The following is a 16,866-nucleotide window of genomic DNA, read 5'->3' on the forward strand; positions in this document are numbered from 1 at the left end:
TTTGATGCACAGCATTTCCCATTAGTTTGCAGATGTCAGCATCAGGGCGGAGCCGTGCCGACTGACTAAATGTTTTCTTTATAAGCAGCCAGGGGTCAGAGGTCAAAGTTCACCATGTAGAGTGACGTGTGCAGTCTGTCTGCCAGGTAGAATCCTCCATCCTCCTCCTCTTCTTTTTCTTCTGCTGATCCACAAACCTTCTGCACTCTGAAGTAAACCACTGGGCACCTGCAGGGTCAGAGGTCAGAGGTCAGACAGGCTCAAACCTCATATGTGCAATATTGTGCTTCTATTAAAGGATCAGTGATTCTGGATGTTTGGCCCGTTTTCTCCACATTTTCCATGTCAACAAACCAGTTATCAAATTATTCCAGGAGCTACCTCCACTAAATTATTATAATTAAAGTTGTTAGCAAAGTTTATGTGTCAGGTCCTTTATGTTTCTTTGTTGACGACCGAAATAGCCCTTTAAATAAAACATAACACCACCCCACTTATACATCCAGTATTCCTGTTACGCCACTATGGAAAAATATGCAAATCACCATAAAATGATGTGATGTGTTACAAAGTGTGAACAGGCCATTGAAAACATATCATGTGAATTTACCCGATAATACCCATTAGATTAGGAAAACTCATTAAATATGAAGCAAAAAAAAAAAAATGATGTTAATCATTTATTTAGGGACGTTAATCACTGACTGGGGTCAAATTGAGCCCAAAGATAATGTTAGGGTTAAAAACCTGACATGACGTTTTATTTCCTGCAGGGGAACACCTGCCGCCTCAGGGGACGCACCTGTTGATTCCCTCCGAGTTGTTCTCCAGGACGTCTGGATGGTTCTCAACCGGGACGGTCAGAACGTCTCCCTGAGAAACCAGTCTGCAGAGACGAGAGGGGGAGCTGGTTAAACTGGATAGAGTTCTCAAATTCTGCCTGAACCCGACATTTTTGGGAAGGATCGGGCCTAAAATATATGTGAATTGGTCGGGTAGGGTCGGGCTTCGGGGTCTGGTTCTGTGGTGAAGCTGCCTTTCACCAACTATTATGTCTGTTCTCTCACTGCTGCTAGAATCTGAGCCACCGGCACTGCTAAATAATGGTGAATTTGGTGATCTTTTTTTTTCCCCCCTTTTTTTTCGGGCTTTATCGGGCTGTCGGGCCTAAAGTTTGGCTAATTAGTAGGGTAGGGTAGGGCCTCAGGCTGGCCCAGTATGGCCCGGGTAGGGTAGGATCTTAATTTTCGGCCCGATGAGAACTCTAAACTGGGAGCAGCTCGACAGACAGATGAGGAACAGGAGACACGTCCTCAAAAGAAAAATTAAAAACACAAGAAAGAAACATTAGAAGTGGCTCCCGGTTCATCGCTGTCACTACAGCCGGAGGTTCAGCTGGCAGCTGCTGGCACATGACAGGAAAAACAGCAGCTGCTCCGGATTCTCTGCCTCTTTAAGGTCAATGAAACTTTATTGATCCCTGCTGAGTTTTTGCAGCATCAAACAGTAACAGGATAACAATCTGCTGATTCTGGGCTCAGATCAGCAGGATCTCCTTGTTCCTGAATCCCATGTCAGAGTAGAATCTGCTGAGGGGATCAGCTGCAGGCCTGAGACAAGGCCAGCAGGGGGCAGCACAGGTGGAGGCTCGGCCAGAGAGGAGGAGGAAACAGATAGATAGATGTACTTTATTAATCCCAAACTGGGGAATTACTTGTGTTACAGCAGCAATGGAAAGTTTCCATTCCTGCTGTTTCCATTGGAAACATAAAAAAAATTAAATAGAATAAATGCAAAAATATATACAATAAAGACTATATACAGTAAATATGAAATATGAGATGTTAGATGGTTGCAATATTTTAAAAAAAACAGAATGAGTGTATATTAACTAAGATATAAATAAATAAATATACTGTTTATTTATATCTTAGTTAATATACACTCATTGTTTTTTTAAAATATTGCAACCATCTACCATCTGTATATTTCATATTTATCATCTCATATTTACCATCTGCATATTTCATATTGTTAGATGTTTATATTTTTTACTATATTTTTTTTGCATTTATTCTATTTAATTTTATTTTATGTTTCCATTGCTGCTGTAACACAAGAATTTCCCAGTTTAGGATTAATAAAGTACATCTATCTATCTAAAACTAGTTTACGAGTTTATTCGTTACTTGCGATGAACAGACCTGACTTACAGCGGGCACAGAGGAAGTTCAACAAACATGGTGGAAAATATGTGCAAAAATATGCCAAATATAAACAAAGTTGGCATTTGATATGAAAACACAACAAACCCTGCAAAACTAAACATGTGTGTGTAACGAATGAGACGTGGGCAGCTTGCTGACCTGGGCGAGCTGAAGTGCTCGGACAGCAGCGCGTCGCAGCCACCGGGGGCGCTGCAGAGCGGCGACACCACCGGCTGGATGTGAAGCTGGCCGGCAAACGGAGGAGCCGCCGAGCGACAGGAGGAGTCTGAGCGCCGGCCGCCGGGCTCCGAGGCCTGCTGCCACCTCTGGGACAAACACACACACTGCAGTCACTACACCACATCACAGTATGATATGTTAGATTAAATCATATTATAGTACAGTGGTGGAAAAAAGTTTTCGGACACCCTTAAAATTTTACACGATCTCAAATATTATCATGAAATATTTGTGGAAAAATCTTTTTTGTGTTTCAAAAGGTGTGGCTGCATTAGACAGATACAAACAAATACAAGTTAAATTTTTTTTTTTATTGTTTACAAGAAAAACTAACCAAACTAAATTCTTGACAGTGTAATCTTTATCTTCAGGTGTTTCCTGCGTTAGGTTCCTTGTTTTAGCCATTTTTGTGTCTGAAGAACTTTCAGATGTGCTGCTTTATATAGACACCAAGCTTGGCAACAACAATTGGGTCTTAATAAAAAGAACGACCTTCATCACTCGTACCAAAATGACCCAATACTCAAAATTTCTTATGTATTTTTATGGAACCAATCAATTTAAAGTTTTTAATGGCTTTTTTAGGATTTGTTTAGTATTTTGGCTGTGACTGTACTAAAAGAAATTGCACTTGAAGACCTAAGAGTGATTCTTAATGCAATATTTCACAAATGCATGGGGTGTCCCAAAACTTTTTTCCACCACTGTATATTATAGTATACTTATGTGTATAGCACCTTTTCAGACATAGTTACAAACTGCTTTGATAAAACATAAAAATAATAAATTAATAAAATGTATTCTAACTAACTTAAGATTCATTTCCGTTCTATGACTGATATACATTATAAATTAATTTGTGTTATTCTGCATTTCATTTCACAGAATATTGTTTTATAGTGACACTTTATAATAATGACTAAACGCTATAAAAGGAGGTAGAAGTCCATTTAAAAAACAAAAGCCCAGAACTTCTGATATCAGTTCATGGATCGGTGAATTTTGTCTGGATTGGCACCCGATACCAGTGCATCGCTGTTTCATTTTGATGATGTTATGATTATATTGTTAGTTATATTGTTATGGGCCGGTGCTGTGAGTATTATGCAGTTTCAGGGTCTGGTCAGCAGGGGGCGTCACCTTGATCCTCAGGCTGCTGGTGCCGACAGCGAGCGGCTCCCCCTCCGTCAGGTTGAACCAGAGCGTGGACGATATGAAGCCGACCTCGTGGTGGGGCTCCAGCTCCGGGCTCGATGTGAGATCCACGACCACCACGGAGGCCGGACGGGCTCGGGGCCGGTCCGGGGCGTCGGCCGCCTGCGGGCCGGCGGGTCTGGAGCAGCTCGGCCGGGACAGCAGCACCCACTCCCGGTTGAAGAGTCCCAGTCTGAGAAGCAGCTGCTTGCTCACAAACACGCAGCCGTCTCCATCGACGGCGGCGCCCTGCTGACCTCCGACCCCGAGCCAGCGCCGGGTGTCCACCACCCGGACGTCCACCCTGCACTCCAGCGCCCGCAGCACGCCCGACAGCCCCGAGCCCAGCAGCTTCCTGTTGTCCAGCAGGGAGCTTCCCACGCCCAGGCTGTCGGCGTAGTGCGCGAAATCCGAGACGAACACTCTGCTGAGCTGCCTGCAGGGGGCGCCGCCTCCCGGAGGCTCCCACGAGTCCCAGCAGTCGGTCAGAAGCAGCGAGGTGTCAGCCGTGATCCTGCCCTGGGACACCGGGCTGCACCCCAACACCTGCAGGTCCAGGAGGTTCTGCTGCACCTGAGACCAGAGGAGACGAGAGAAGAAAGGATGAGGAAAACATGAGATGAGATCAGAGGAAATGAGAAGAAATGAAATCAAAATAAATGTATGGAACACAAGAATAAATGACATGAGATTAAACATAAGAAATGAGGTGAGAAGAAATTAAATGAGATTAAAAAATTTGAGGAAAAAATAAGACAAGATCAAAAGAAATAAGGAGATGCAATAAAAAATGTATGAGATGAGATGAAATGAGATGACATGAAAATGAGTGACAAGTCAAGATTAAACATAAGAAGAAATAAGAGGCGGGAGGAAATTAGATGAAATTAGAAATTCGCCAAAAAAAGAGAAGAAATAGACGAATGAGATGAGAGAAACTGAGGAAATAGAAAAGAGATCAGAGGAAACGAGCTGAGACGTCAGAATGATAAGGCATTAGACGATGAAATTAAATGATATGAAGAAATGTGAAATTGTGAAATTCACATGATGATATGTTTTCAGTTTCCTGTACACACTTTGTAACGCGTCGGTTATAAATAGCAAAAATCTGTACTTAGAAATAATATAAAGCCATTAAAACACCAAAAATTAATATTTCTTTCCAGTTTGGTGATTTGCATATTTTTCCATAGTGGCGTAACAGGAATACTGGATGTATAAGTGGGGGTGAGGGTTATGTTTTATTTAAAGGGCTATTTAGGTCGTCAACAAAGAAACAAAGTACCTGACATAAACTTTGGGAACAATTTTAATTATAATAATTTAGTGGAGGTTTAAACTGCTGGGGTCAAACTGAGCCCAAACATACAAGATGTTTGTAAATTTGAACAGGACGGTTAAATACTGTGTTCATGAGCTTACTCCGAGTTTTTATTCATGTGTGTCTAGAAAAAAAAAATTAAAATTAAAATATTGGTGTATTAGACATATGCCGAATTGAAGAGTGGATCCTAATCCCTGATTTAAGATGATGAATAATTTAATCTGCCGGCTCTGTGTGTGTCCGCCGATGAGCAAGCCTTTAATAGTCCAGTAATTTTAGGCCAAAATTGGGGTCAACCTAGGACAAACTGCAAGAGAAGCAAACTCAACTGATTCTGTATCCTCAGTTTGTCCTGAGTGAGGGGAAAAAAGTCCCAAGAAATCCCATTGGTGGAAAGTTTTGAAAATCACCTATTTATGACCACATATTACCAAAAAACACTGTTTTTAACACACACGGGAAAGGGGTTCAACATTTGACTTTCAGATATCACTATAAAAATTCACAAGTTGATTACACACACAAAGACAAGAAAAAAAGTAAATTACAAGTTCTTTGAATTATTCTGTTTACACATGCATATCACACATTATCTGATTTGATATGTGCTAATAAGGAATATAAGGAATAAATGCCAGAACAGATATTTAAACGGTGAATTAAAAGGTTACTATATATACAGTAAGTCAATTACAAGTTCATAAGTAGGTGATTTTCAAAACTTTCCACCAATGGGATTCCTTGGGACTTTTTTTCCCCTCACTCAGGACAAACTGAGGATACAGAATCAGTTGAGTTTTTTTCTCTTGCAATTTGTCCTAGGTTTTTTCATAAAATGACTGGACTATAAATGCCATATTTTTGAATGGAGTTCAACGAGCGGCGGTGCAGACTCCCGGCTGCCCGGGCCGGCCGGGCTGGCTGTACCTGCGCCGGGTCTTCTCCCAGCAGCGGGTGTCGCGGCAGCAGCAGCGGGTCTCCCTCCCGGGCCAGGACGCACTGTCCCGGGCAGGACAGAGCCAGCAGCCCGCTGGAGAAGCGGTCCGACCCGGCCCACCTGAAGCTCTGCCTGCTGCGGGCTCCCAGCGTCACTCGGTCCAGGCTGACCGGCGGCAGCGGCCGCAGAGCCCCGCCGCCGAGCCGCTGCAGGCCGTAGTGCCGCAGGAAGAAGCGGCTGGTGAAAAGTCTGATGTGGTTCTTGTCGGAGTCCGAGTCCGGGCCGCCTCCCCCTCCGGAGCCCGTCAGCTCCTCCGTGCTTGGGTAAACACAAAGTAAAATCCCTAACTTCCTGGCTTTTCCCGGGAGCCGGGCCCTGTGCGGGGTGAAGACCGCCGTCGGCGCGTCTGTTTTATCCGAGAAAAGTGCGTTCCAGTGCGGCTTCAGCAGGAGGACATCCAGCAGGTTCAGGTGAGACGGGAAACTCTCCAAACAACACAACTCCACCTGCGCCGCCATGCTTAACAACTACGTCATCACCACTTCTTCTTCGTGAGTGTTTTGTGGACGGTTATCCGGCGTTTAATCACCGCCGCCTGCTGGACGACAAGAGGTACTTCAATATAAAAACCAATGAAAAACCTCAGCGTTAACTCCGTTATTACAGTTTTTCTCCATTGGTTTGGCTCATTTCTTGAAACAGAAATGACATTCTCAAAATAACATGGACAAAACTCCAAACCTCTTTGCAATTGTTCACAACAAACTGGAACTTCTCGTTCATTTCATGAAATGGCAAATGTCTTAGTACATGTCTCAATGTCTCAGTACATCTTTGCAAATGATTTAGTACAGTTAGCCTACAGTTAGCACAATTTCCAAGTGAATAGATCTTGTTGATCTAAACTGACTGTTGGGTTCTCAGTCTAATGGTTGTTCTCTCCAAAACATGTCAGCATCATTTCATTGTATAAGTCATCACATGCACAATAGTCTGTTCAGTTGGCAAAATGAGTCAAGAACATAATACCATGAATAATACCATATATGGATCTCTTGGAACATTTGATAAATTGTTTATAGTTTTTTTTTTTTTTCCAATCATTTTTTTCCAGTATAATGAAACTGGGATCCACTTTGTCGTCATCTTCACCTCCAAACCACAGCAGAGGTTTTCTTTTGCAAATGGGTTCATACCTTTTCATTGGATTCACACATTTTACACGCTCTTTTGCACAACACTTCTCACATTTGTCATTTACACGGCCCTGACTCCATTGACTTCACTGTGGTAGTCAAAAGCAAAACATCTGCTCACAGCTGATAGAAATGACCTGCATCACTGTGAAATCACTAGTGCATCTGCATCACTGCCCTATCAGCCAATCACCAATCACCAATCAGTCAGTATGCACCTACAGAAAAGGGGCCTATAAATTGTATTCTGTATTTTTTTCAACTCCTTTGAGTTTTTCTGTGTAATACTGTTTGTGAATTACAGTATTTAAATTTTTGCCATCAATACAGTAAAATTTCACTTCAAAGTCTTTCTGAGTTTGGATGCAGTTCTTTACTGTAAGTTCACATTTGAATGTGAACACAGGAGAACCTTGTTCAAACTGACAGCTGTATTTTGTTTTGTGTTGTCAGCTGTGTTACAGTACAGTAGAGCTGACTGAAGGAATCTACTCATTTGGGCAAAAGTTGAGTTGTTTGAGGGAAATATTGGCTTTTGCTACTTGCTTTACAATATGTAACTATGTAAATTGTCAAAAAATATGACTGCAATCCACACAGGAAAAAGTGAGGTTGAACCTGCTCAGACTAAAAAGGGTGTGTTGCATTTTGGTGTTGAGTATGAAGTGAGTGAGTGGCTGGATTTACTCACCTGACTGTAAGTTGTATTGGGCGGTGACAAAATGTGCTTTTGCAGCATGTTTGAAATGTTTTGTCATGGTAAGAGCCTTTCGCAAACAAAATGTGTTATTTTGGGAAGAGAGCCTCTCATTAGGCCGATGGATTTACTGTTTTGATACCAGCGTTTCTGAGTTGACAGAGGAGGTAAAGCGATTGAAAAAAAACCTGTAATGGTTACAATTTCCTTGGCAGTATGAGTGCAACGTGTGATGTCAAACCTTGGAGGCTACTCTTACCGTAAAATCCTATTTTTTTTTTTTTTTTTCAGTTTTATACACAATTGTATTCTGTTAGCTAGACAAAAATAATTAGTACAGTAACCACTGTCAGTGAAGGACTGGGCTAAGACTGAGAGGTGGACATGAGTGATATTTCAATGGTCGAGTGAACTGTTTTGGGAGAGATATGAGCTTTTGCAGGTGAACCATGGTGTTGTGCTGAACCATCCAGGTTATTTTGGCAAAAGCGCCAAGAGTGTTGAGAACGTCCGGTCTGTTTCAAGAAATGAGCCAAAGCAATTGAGAAGGATCTTTCTCATTTTGGGGGCACTGACTAATTATATGGGAAAGGAATTTAGTTCTGAAGCATGAGTGAACAGTTTTGGGAGAGATATGAGCTTTTGCAAGTGATCTATGGTGTTGTGCTGAACTGTAAGACTGTTTTGCCAAATGATCTTGAAGTTTTGAGAATGTAATTTCGGTTTCAAGAAATGAGCCAAACCAATGGAGAAAAACTGTAACTTCTGTATGGACATTGTTGTTCCTGTAAGAACGGTGCGCTGCTATGCGAACAACAAGCCCTGGATCACCAGTCACATTAAAGGCCTCCTGAACCAGAAGAAGAAGGCCTTCAAAGACGGTGATAAGCAGGAGCTAAAACGCGTGCAGCGGGAACTCAGAGTCCAGCTCAGGGAGGCAAAGGAGCAATACAGAAGGAAGCTGGAGCAGAAGATGCAGAACAACAGCATGAAGGAGGTGTGGGATGGGATGAAGATCATCACCGGCTGCAGATCCAGGCAGGGGGCCACCATTGAGGGGGATGGGGGGAGGGCGAACGAGTTGAACAACTTCTTCAACAGGTTTGACCACCCCATCTCACTCTCACCTCTGATCACCCTGCCCCCCACACCCTCCTCTGCTCCCCACCACCCACCACGGGTAGACACATGAACAGAGGAGACCCCCTCTCTGCCCACAATCACAGCAGCCCAGGTGTGTGGAGAGCTGAAGAGGCTTCGCCCCGGCAAAGCTGCAGGTCCAGCAAAGCTGCAGGTCCAGGTGGAGTATCCCCACGACTGCTGAAGGCCTGCGCGTCAGAGCTGGGAGACCCTCTGCAGCACATCTTCAATCTGAGCCTGGAGCAGGGGAGGGTCCCACTGCGGTGGAAAACATCATGCATCGTCCCAGTCCCAAAGAAGCCACGTCCTGCAGAGCTGAACGACTTCAGGCCGGTCGCCCTGACGTCACATGTGATGAAGACCATGGAGCGGCTGCTGCTACACCATCTGAGACCGCAGGTGAGCCATGCCCTCGACCCTCTGCAGTTTGCGTACCAGGAGAAGGTGGGAGTGGAGGACGCCATTGTCTACATGCTACACCGATCCCTCTCTCACTTGGACAGGGGCAGTGGTGCTGTGAGAATCACATTTCTGGATTTCTCCAGCGCCTTCAATACCATCCAGCCCCAGCTGCTCGGTCACAAACTGACTGATATGGGAGTAGGCTCACACCTGACGGCATGGATCATGGACTATCTGACAGGCAGACCTCAGTATGTGCGACTGGGGGACTGCAGGTCAGACACTGTGATCAGCAGCACAGGAGCGCCGCAGGGGACTGTACTCTCTCCAGTCCTGTTCACCCTGTACACGTCGGACTTCCAGTACAACTCGGAGTCCTGCCACGTGCAGAAGTTCGCGGACGACACGGCCATCGTGGGATGTATCAGCGGTGGACAGGAGGAGGAGTACAGGAAACTCATCCAGGACTTCGTAGCATGGTGCGGTTCCAACCACCTCCACCTGAACACCTCCAAGACAAAAGAGATGGTGGTGGACTTCAGGAGGACCAGGCCTCACCCGGAGCCCATAAGCATCAACGGTGCCTGTGTGGAAATGGTGCGGACCTATAAATACCTGGGAGTGCAGCTGGATGATAGACTGGACTGGACGGCCAACACTGAGGCTCTGTGCAGGAAAGGACAGAGCCGACTGTACTTCCTCAGGAGGCTGGCGTCCTTCAACATCTGCAAAAAACTGCTGCTGATGTTCTACCAGTCTGTTGTGGAGAGTGCCCTCTTCTATGCGGTGGTGTGCTGGGGAGGCAGCATCAAGAAGAGGGACGCCTCACGACTGGACAAACTGGTGAGGAAAGCGGGCTCTGTTGTGGGCACACAACTGGAGAGCCTGACATCCGTGGCAGAGCAACGGGCGCTGAGCAGGCTCCTGTCAATCATGGACAATCCACTGCATCCACTGCACAGCGCCACCACCAGGCAGAGGAGCAGCTTCAGTGACAGGCTGCTGTCATTGTCCTGCTCCACCGACAGACTGAGGAAATCATTCCTCCCCCACGCCATGCGGCTTTTTAACTCCACCCGGAGGAAATAACTCTTCTGTATGCACATTCTTCCCTCCACTCAGCACCTTAACTACCCCCCCCCCGATCCTGAATCCCAGTACCGGGCGTCGGGTTCTGTCACTTGGTCTCATGGTCTCGCACCAACCCTGAACCTCCGTCAGAGCCTGTTGTTCCCCAGGTTTAGGTTATTTCTGCTGTTTAAACTGTTCATATTGCTATTTTTCATATATTCCTCGTTTATAGTGTATATATTGATTGCTGCTATTTATCATGTTTATACTGTGAATTTGGACATTGCCCACATCTATGCACATTGTATACATCGATGCACACTGGTTTTTTGGTTTTTTATCATCTATTTATCATCTGGGTGCTATTTATTTATTTATCATCTGTTTATACTGTAAATTTGCACATTGCCCTCATCTATGCACATTGTATACATCGATGCACATTGGTTTTACTGGTTTTATTGGTTTTTTGCACATTGTTTTTTTTTTTTTGCACATTGGGTACTTAGATCTTTAGATCTCGAGGGTCATCTTTTATTCTTTATTTTTGATTTACTATTCTTCATTTTGATTGAATCTTGTACTCTGTGGATACTGCTGAAAACTGTGAATTTCCTTCGGGTTGAATAAAGTATCTATCTATCTCTATCTATCTATCTATTACCAAGAACATTAATAATGTTGTTTCTGAGCCCCTGTCTGGGAACACTTTATCCTTTTGACAAGGCCGGGAGCCATTTGATATTGGAGTGGCTGCTGACAGGGAGACACATAAAAAGAGGTTTTGTAACTCAAACACAGGACATGCTCTCATGATCTTATCCCATCCGGCTTTTTTAAGTTTTTGATTGTTTTAGGATGAAGTGGTGACGATTGCAATCCAGTCCCTGCTTGCTGGTATTCTCCCCAGTGACACTATTAAACTTGATCCTTTGGTTCTTAATGATTTTAGACCAATTTCAACTCTCTCATCAGTGGAGAATGTTGTTTTACCCCGCTTAACAACAGTAACAGTATTTTAGAGAAATTCCAGTCTGGTTTTCTCCTCTTGGCACTCAAATGGCCCCTGTGAAAGTGATTCATGACCTCTGAGTGAACTGGGATGAGAGGAAGCTGTAAACTTTAGTTCTTGTAGATAAGCTCTGCTTTGGATACTGTTTGGCATGTTTTAAACAGAGGTCAAGACAGTGTTGGCCACTCTGGCACAGTCTTAAATTGGCTCAGGTCTGATCTGACAGACAGAAACTACACTATACTGTACACTATACTGTACAAAAGTATTGGGCCACCCCTCTTAATCAGTGAATTCAGGCGTTTCATTCAGTCCCATTGCCACAGGTGTATGAAATCCAGCAGCTAGCCATGCAGTCTGCATTTACAAACATTTGTGAAAGAACAGCTGGTTCTAAAGAGCTCACTGAGTGCCAGTGTGGTGCTGTAATAGTCATGTAACAGGAAGCCACCACTGCAACAAGTCAGCTGCTTAAGTTTCTTCCCTCCTAGATATTCCACCATCAGCTGGAAGTGGGATTATTACAGATATTCCACCATCAGCTGGAAGTGGGATTATTGCAAAGTGGAAGCGTTTAGGAACCACAGCAACTCGGCCACCAGGGGGCGGCACCACGTAAAGTTACAGAGTGAGGTGCATAGTGCATAAAAGAGGCTGATGCTCTGACTCAGTAACTCCAGAGTTTCAAACCTCCTCTGGCATTAACATCAGCATAGAAACTGTGTGCTGGGAGCTTCATGGCATGGGTTTCCACGGCCAAGCAGCCGCCTGTAAGCTTCACATCACCAAGGACAACGCCAGGCGTCAGATGGAGTGGTGTAAAGCACACCGCCACTGGACTGTGGACGAATCATGCTTCTCTATCTGGGAATCTGATGAATGAGTCTGGGTTTGGTGAATGCCAGGAAAATGTTCCCTGCCTGACTGCCCCTCAGTTCCAGCAAAGAGAAATCTTAACGCTTCAGCTTACCAAGACATTTTGGACAATTCTGTGCCGCCAACTTTCTGTTCTAGGATGACTGTGCCCCAGTGCACAAAGCACAATCCACAAGATAGCAGGAAATGTTGATCAGTGTCTTAACTCTTATAACCACCACTACCACTGCTGTGACATTTTGGCCTGCTGGTGCACTGGCGGTTCTGGGGAGGGGCCAGCAGGGGCCAGTGCCCCCGTAACACTGAGTCTGGACCCCGCTGTGGCCCCCCCTCCGAACAAAGATTATACATTGTGATGCGGCTTTCACATGGCGCGCGGTTTGGGCCGCGCTCTGCTCTGAGTATGGCGCACATAGCTCTATGACGGCGCAGACTTGCGCAGAGCGAGTAGGGCGCACGCATGCACGGCGTGCACATATGTGGCGCTGGTTGCTACGCGACCGAAACAGACGCTAGGAAGTAGTTTTCCGTTCTGGCGCAATTTTTCTCTGGCGGACAATGCAGCAGCTTCGGATGCACCATGTAAACAGGCAAATACATTCTTTAATTTATGGATTAGCTGAACTAATGCTTCTTAATAAATTATGTTACATGAACGGAGGCTGTATTTTTTCTCATTTCATATGATTTCACCTGTTACCTGTTGTGTGTGTGTGTGTGTGTGTGACTTCACATTAAATTTTATAATAAATGTATGACTATACTGCATTGTCTTTGCAATAGTGCATATCTCATGATGTCAGTCATCTAGATTTCTAAAAATAAACGCAGACCAGTGCGCTCCGCGATCACATACAGTACAGGCCAAAAGTTTGGACACACCTTCTCATTCAATGCGTTTTCTTCTTTCTGTAGATCAACAAAACTGACTGCTGTTTCCAGGTGCAACGCTCTGAAGCGGCTTTCACAAAGCACACGCACGGCACAGACCGCAGCTGGCTCAGCCATTCATTGTGTACAGTCAGGGCCGGACTGGGACACTTTTTCAGGCCACATGTCAGCCAGGTGTCAGGCCAGAGCGGGGGGGGGAGGGGGGGGGGGGGGGGGGGGGGGGGGTACAGGCCAAAAGTTTGGACACACCTTCTCATTCAATGCGTTTTCTTTATTTTCATGACTATTTACATTGTAGATTCTAACTGAAGGCATCAAAACTATGAATGAACACATGTGGAGTTATGTACTTAACAAAAAAAGGTGAAATAACTGAAAACATGTTTTATATTCTAGTTTCTTCAAAATAGCCACCCTTTGCTCTGATTACTGCTTTGCACACTCTTGGCATTCTCTCCATGAGCTTCAAGAGGTAGTCACCTGAAATGGTTTTCACTTCACAGGTGTGCCTTATCAGGATTAATTAGTGGAATTTCTTGCTTTATCAATGGGGTTGGGACCATCAGTTGTGTTGTGCAGAAGTCAGGTTACTACACAGCCGACAGCCCTATTGGACAACTGTTAAAATTCATATTATGGCAAGAACAGCCTCATCAGCCTCATTGCAGATGGCTGCCCAGGTGTAGTCGTGTGTGTCCTGTGCTCCCCGCACTATGCCACAGAAAGTGAAGTAACTACAATTTGTTATCCTTAATCTGATCAGTTGTCGAAGGCAACTGCACAACTGCTCAAAGAGAATTTTCGTGGACCTTACATTTGATGTCGAGGCACACCAGAAACAGTGCAAAGTCGTCCAACTCGGAGCGCATGTTAACAATGGAATCTACTGAGACAATTAAGCTGATTGAAGCTGCAATGGAGAAGCATTTTTCCAAGGCTGAAGCTATCGCCAAGGAAAGATTTATCTGCCTGGAGCAATGTCTTGACTCCCTTCAATCAGAGTTATCATCCCTCAGGGAAGAAACAAAAGCACTTAGAGCAGACAACGAAGCTTTGTAAAAACGCACAGAAAAAGCGGCGCGTACACTCAGCTCACAAGCAAAGTCATTAATGGCAATGGAAGCAAAACTAGCAGACCTTGAAGATCACAGCAGGAGAAACAACATTTGTGTTCATGGGCTCCCTGAAGGAAAAGAGGGTCCTAACGTCACACAATTTTTTATAAATCAACTGCCGTTGTGGTTCCCCACACTGAGAGACGTGCCAGCGGAGATCATGCGAGCACACCGCGTTGGACCCCCCTGTGGTAACACTACTTCCAAGCCAAGAGTGCTGATTTTCATGTGTCTCAGATATACGGATAGAGCACGTATTTTGAAAGCAGCAAGAGACTCACCTCCGAAGATGGATGGGAAGGAGATCCATTTTACAGCGGACTACAGCGCGGCAACCAGAACCCGACGTAAATCCTGCTATGCTGCCATGGAGAAGGCTCGCCAGGCTGGCTTCCACGTTTTTCTCATCTATCCGGCTACCATGAAAATATCCAAAGGCCATGAACACAACTTCTTTGATGACCCGGTCAAACTGGAAGGCTTTCTTAAAAGTCAGGAGCCGAACTAGTTCAGTGTGGGGATCAAAAGAATGATTTGAAGGGTGTTTTGTGTTTAATGTGGATGAATGTGTGTGTGATTTATTCTTGTCGGTGGCTGTTAGTGTCTCAAGTTTTGTCTGGGCCTAGATATGATCAAAGGAATAGTTGTAGAAGTTGTATCTATAGGATGGTTAAGTTAATAAAGGAGATGGAAGACACTAATGAGTTGGATGATGACTTTAGTTAAATTACCTAAGAAGGGATTAAAGGTAGCTCATATCAACATATGCAGCCTAAGAAATAAACTAATTGATATTTCTAGTTTTCTCTTACAGGGAAATATACATATTCTAGCGATTTCAGAAACTCATCTTGACTCGGCATTTGAAGATTCAGCAGTAAGCATACACGAATATAGTATTTATAGGAGGGATAGAAATGAATATGGAGGTGGGGTCGCGATCTACATTCAAGATCACATACCTGTAAAAATAAGGCGGGATCTAATGTTAAATGAGATCGAAGCAATATGGCTGCAAGGGTATATCCCTCATCTGAAACCTTTATTAGTAGGTTGCTGGTATAGGCCTCCCAATACAAATTCCGGTTATTTGGATTAAATTTGTGATATGATTGACAGAGTTGGTGACTTGACTAATGAAACGTATCTCTTGGGAGATTTCAATATAAACTGGAATGCAACAGACTGTCCACTAAAAAACAAGCTTCTCTCAATCACAGATGCATGTGGGCGAGTTATGCACCAAAGTAATATCCATACCAGTGGGCTGTAGTGACCACAACCTAGTAGCAATTCTGAGGAAAACAAAAGCTCCAAGTGCAGGCCCCAAGATCATTTTTAAAAGGTCATACAAACACTTCAATGAAAACAACTTTATTGAAGACGTGAGAAATATTTGTTGGGACAGGGTGTTAGAGGAAAATGATCCTGATGAGGCAGTAGAAAATTTTAATCAACTCTTTGAGAAAATCATTAATAAACATGCACCTGTGAAGAAGAGAGCCGTTAGAAGTGTTACAGCACCTTGGATTGATAATGAATTAAAAGAAGGCATGGAACAGAGAGATAATGCAAAGAAAATGGCAATTAGCTCTAGTTATGAATCAGATTGGCAAGTTTACCGAAAGCTAAGGAATTATGTAACCAAGTTGAATACAAAGAAAAAGAAGAGTCATTATGAAAACTTATTTAACAACATAAAGCATGATAGTAAGAAAATATGGAATACTTTAAATAATATAATGGGCAGAAAATCTAAATCTACCCCATCATTTTTAGAATCAGAGGGACGTATTATAACTAAGCCTTTGGAAATTGCGAATCACCTCAGTAATTATTTTGTAAGTAAAGTAAATAAACTCAGAAATGAGATGAGCCTAGCAGATAATGCACAATCCTATTCCCTCATAAGAAATCAAATTATGGCAGGTAAAAAGTGTGAGTTCAGATTTAATACAGTCACGGTCAGTCAGGTAGAGAAATTGTTACTTGAATGTAAGGATAAACCAGCAGGAGTAGATAATATAGACATGAAATTGCTTAGACTGGCAGCAAACTTGATTTCCACCCCAATTTGTCATGTATTCAATCTAAGCATAAAGAAATGTGTTTTTCCTCAGGCATGGAAAACTGCAAAAATTATTCCACTACCCAAGAATTCTACTGTATCTTTTTGAGGCTCGAACAGTAGACCAATAAGCTTGTTGCCTGCTCTTAGTAAAATCATGGAGAAAATCACGTTTAAACAAATACAGCACTATTTTGCATCTAATGATTTAAGCACTGATTATCAACATGCATACAGGGAAGAGCACTCCACTGTCACTGCTCTTACTCAAATGGTGGATGAGTGGCTATATGAAATTGACAACAAACATCTAGTAGGAGCAGTATTATTGGATTTCAGTGCTGCTTTCGATGTCATTGATCATAATTTGTTGTTGCAGAAATTAGCATGTTATGGTTTTAGTTGGACTGCAAACCGATGGCTAGAAAGTTACTTGAAAAACAGAAAGCAAATAGTCTTATTTAATGGAAGTTTGTCTGAAGCAAAAGTTATT

At 43.7% G+C, this 16,866-nt stretch overlaps 1 protein-coding gene across 1 annotated transcript in view; it reads right to left on the reverse strand.

The window, feature by feature from the left end:
• Positions 1-6,449, reverse strand: part of pex6 (peroxisomal biogenesis factor 6) — an 18,841-nt gene extending 12,392 nt beyond the window's left edge. Inside the window, exons 1-5 of the mRNA XM_030076131.1 lie at positions 5,896-6,449; positions 3,588-4,214; positions 2,367-2,533; positions 803-886; positions 114-228 (exon numbers count right to left, since the gene is read on the reverse strand). Coding sequence (XP_029931991.1) covers positions 114-228; positions 803-886; positions 2,367-2,533; positions 3,588-4,214; positions 5,896-6,423 — 1,521 coding nt within the window. The 5' untranslated portion in view covers positions 6,424-6,449. The remainder of the gene's footprint in view (positions 1-113; positions 229-802; positions 887-2,366; positions 2,534-3,587; positions 4,215-5,895) is intronic.
• Between the last annotated feature and the right edge of the window lie 10,417 nt (positions 6,450-16,866).

Source organism: Myripristis murdjan, chromosome 1 (genome assembly GCF_902150065.1).
Source record: "Myripristis murdjan chromosome 1, fMyrMur1.1, whole genome shotgun sequence".
In the NCBI taxonomy this organism is placed as follows: domain Eukaryota; kingdom Metazoa; phylum Chordata; class Actinopteri; order Holocentriformes; family Holocentridae; genus Myripristis; species Myripristis murdjan.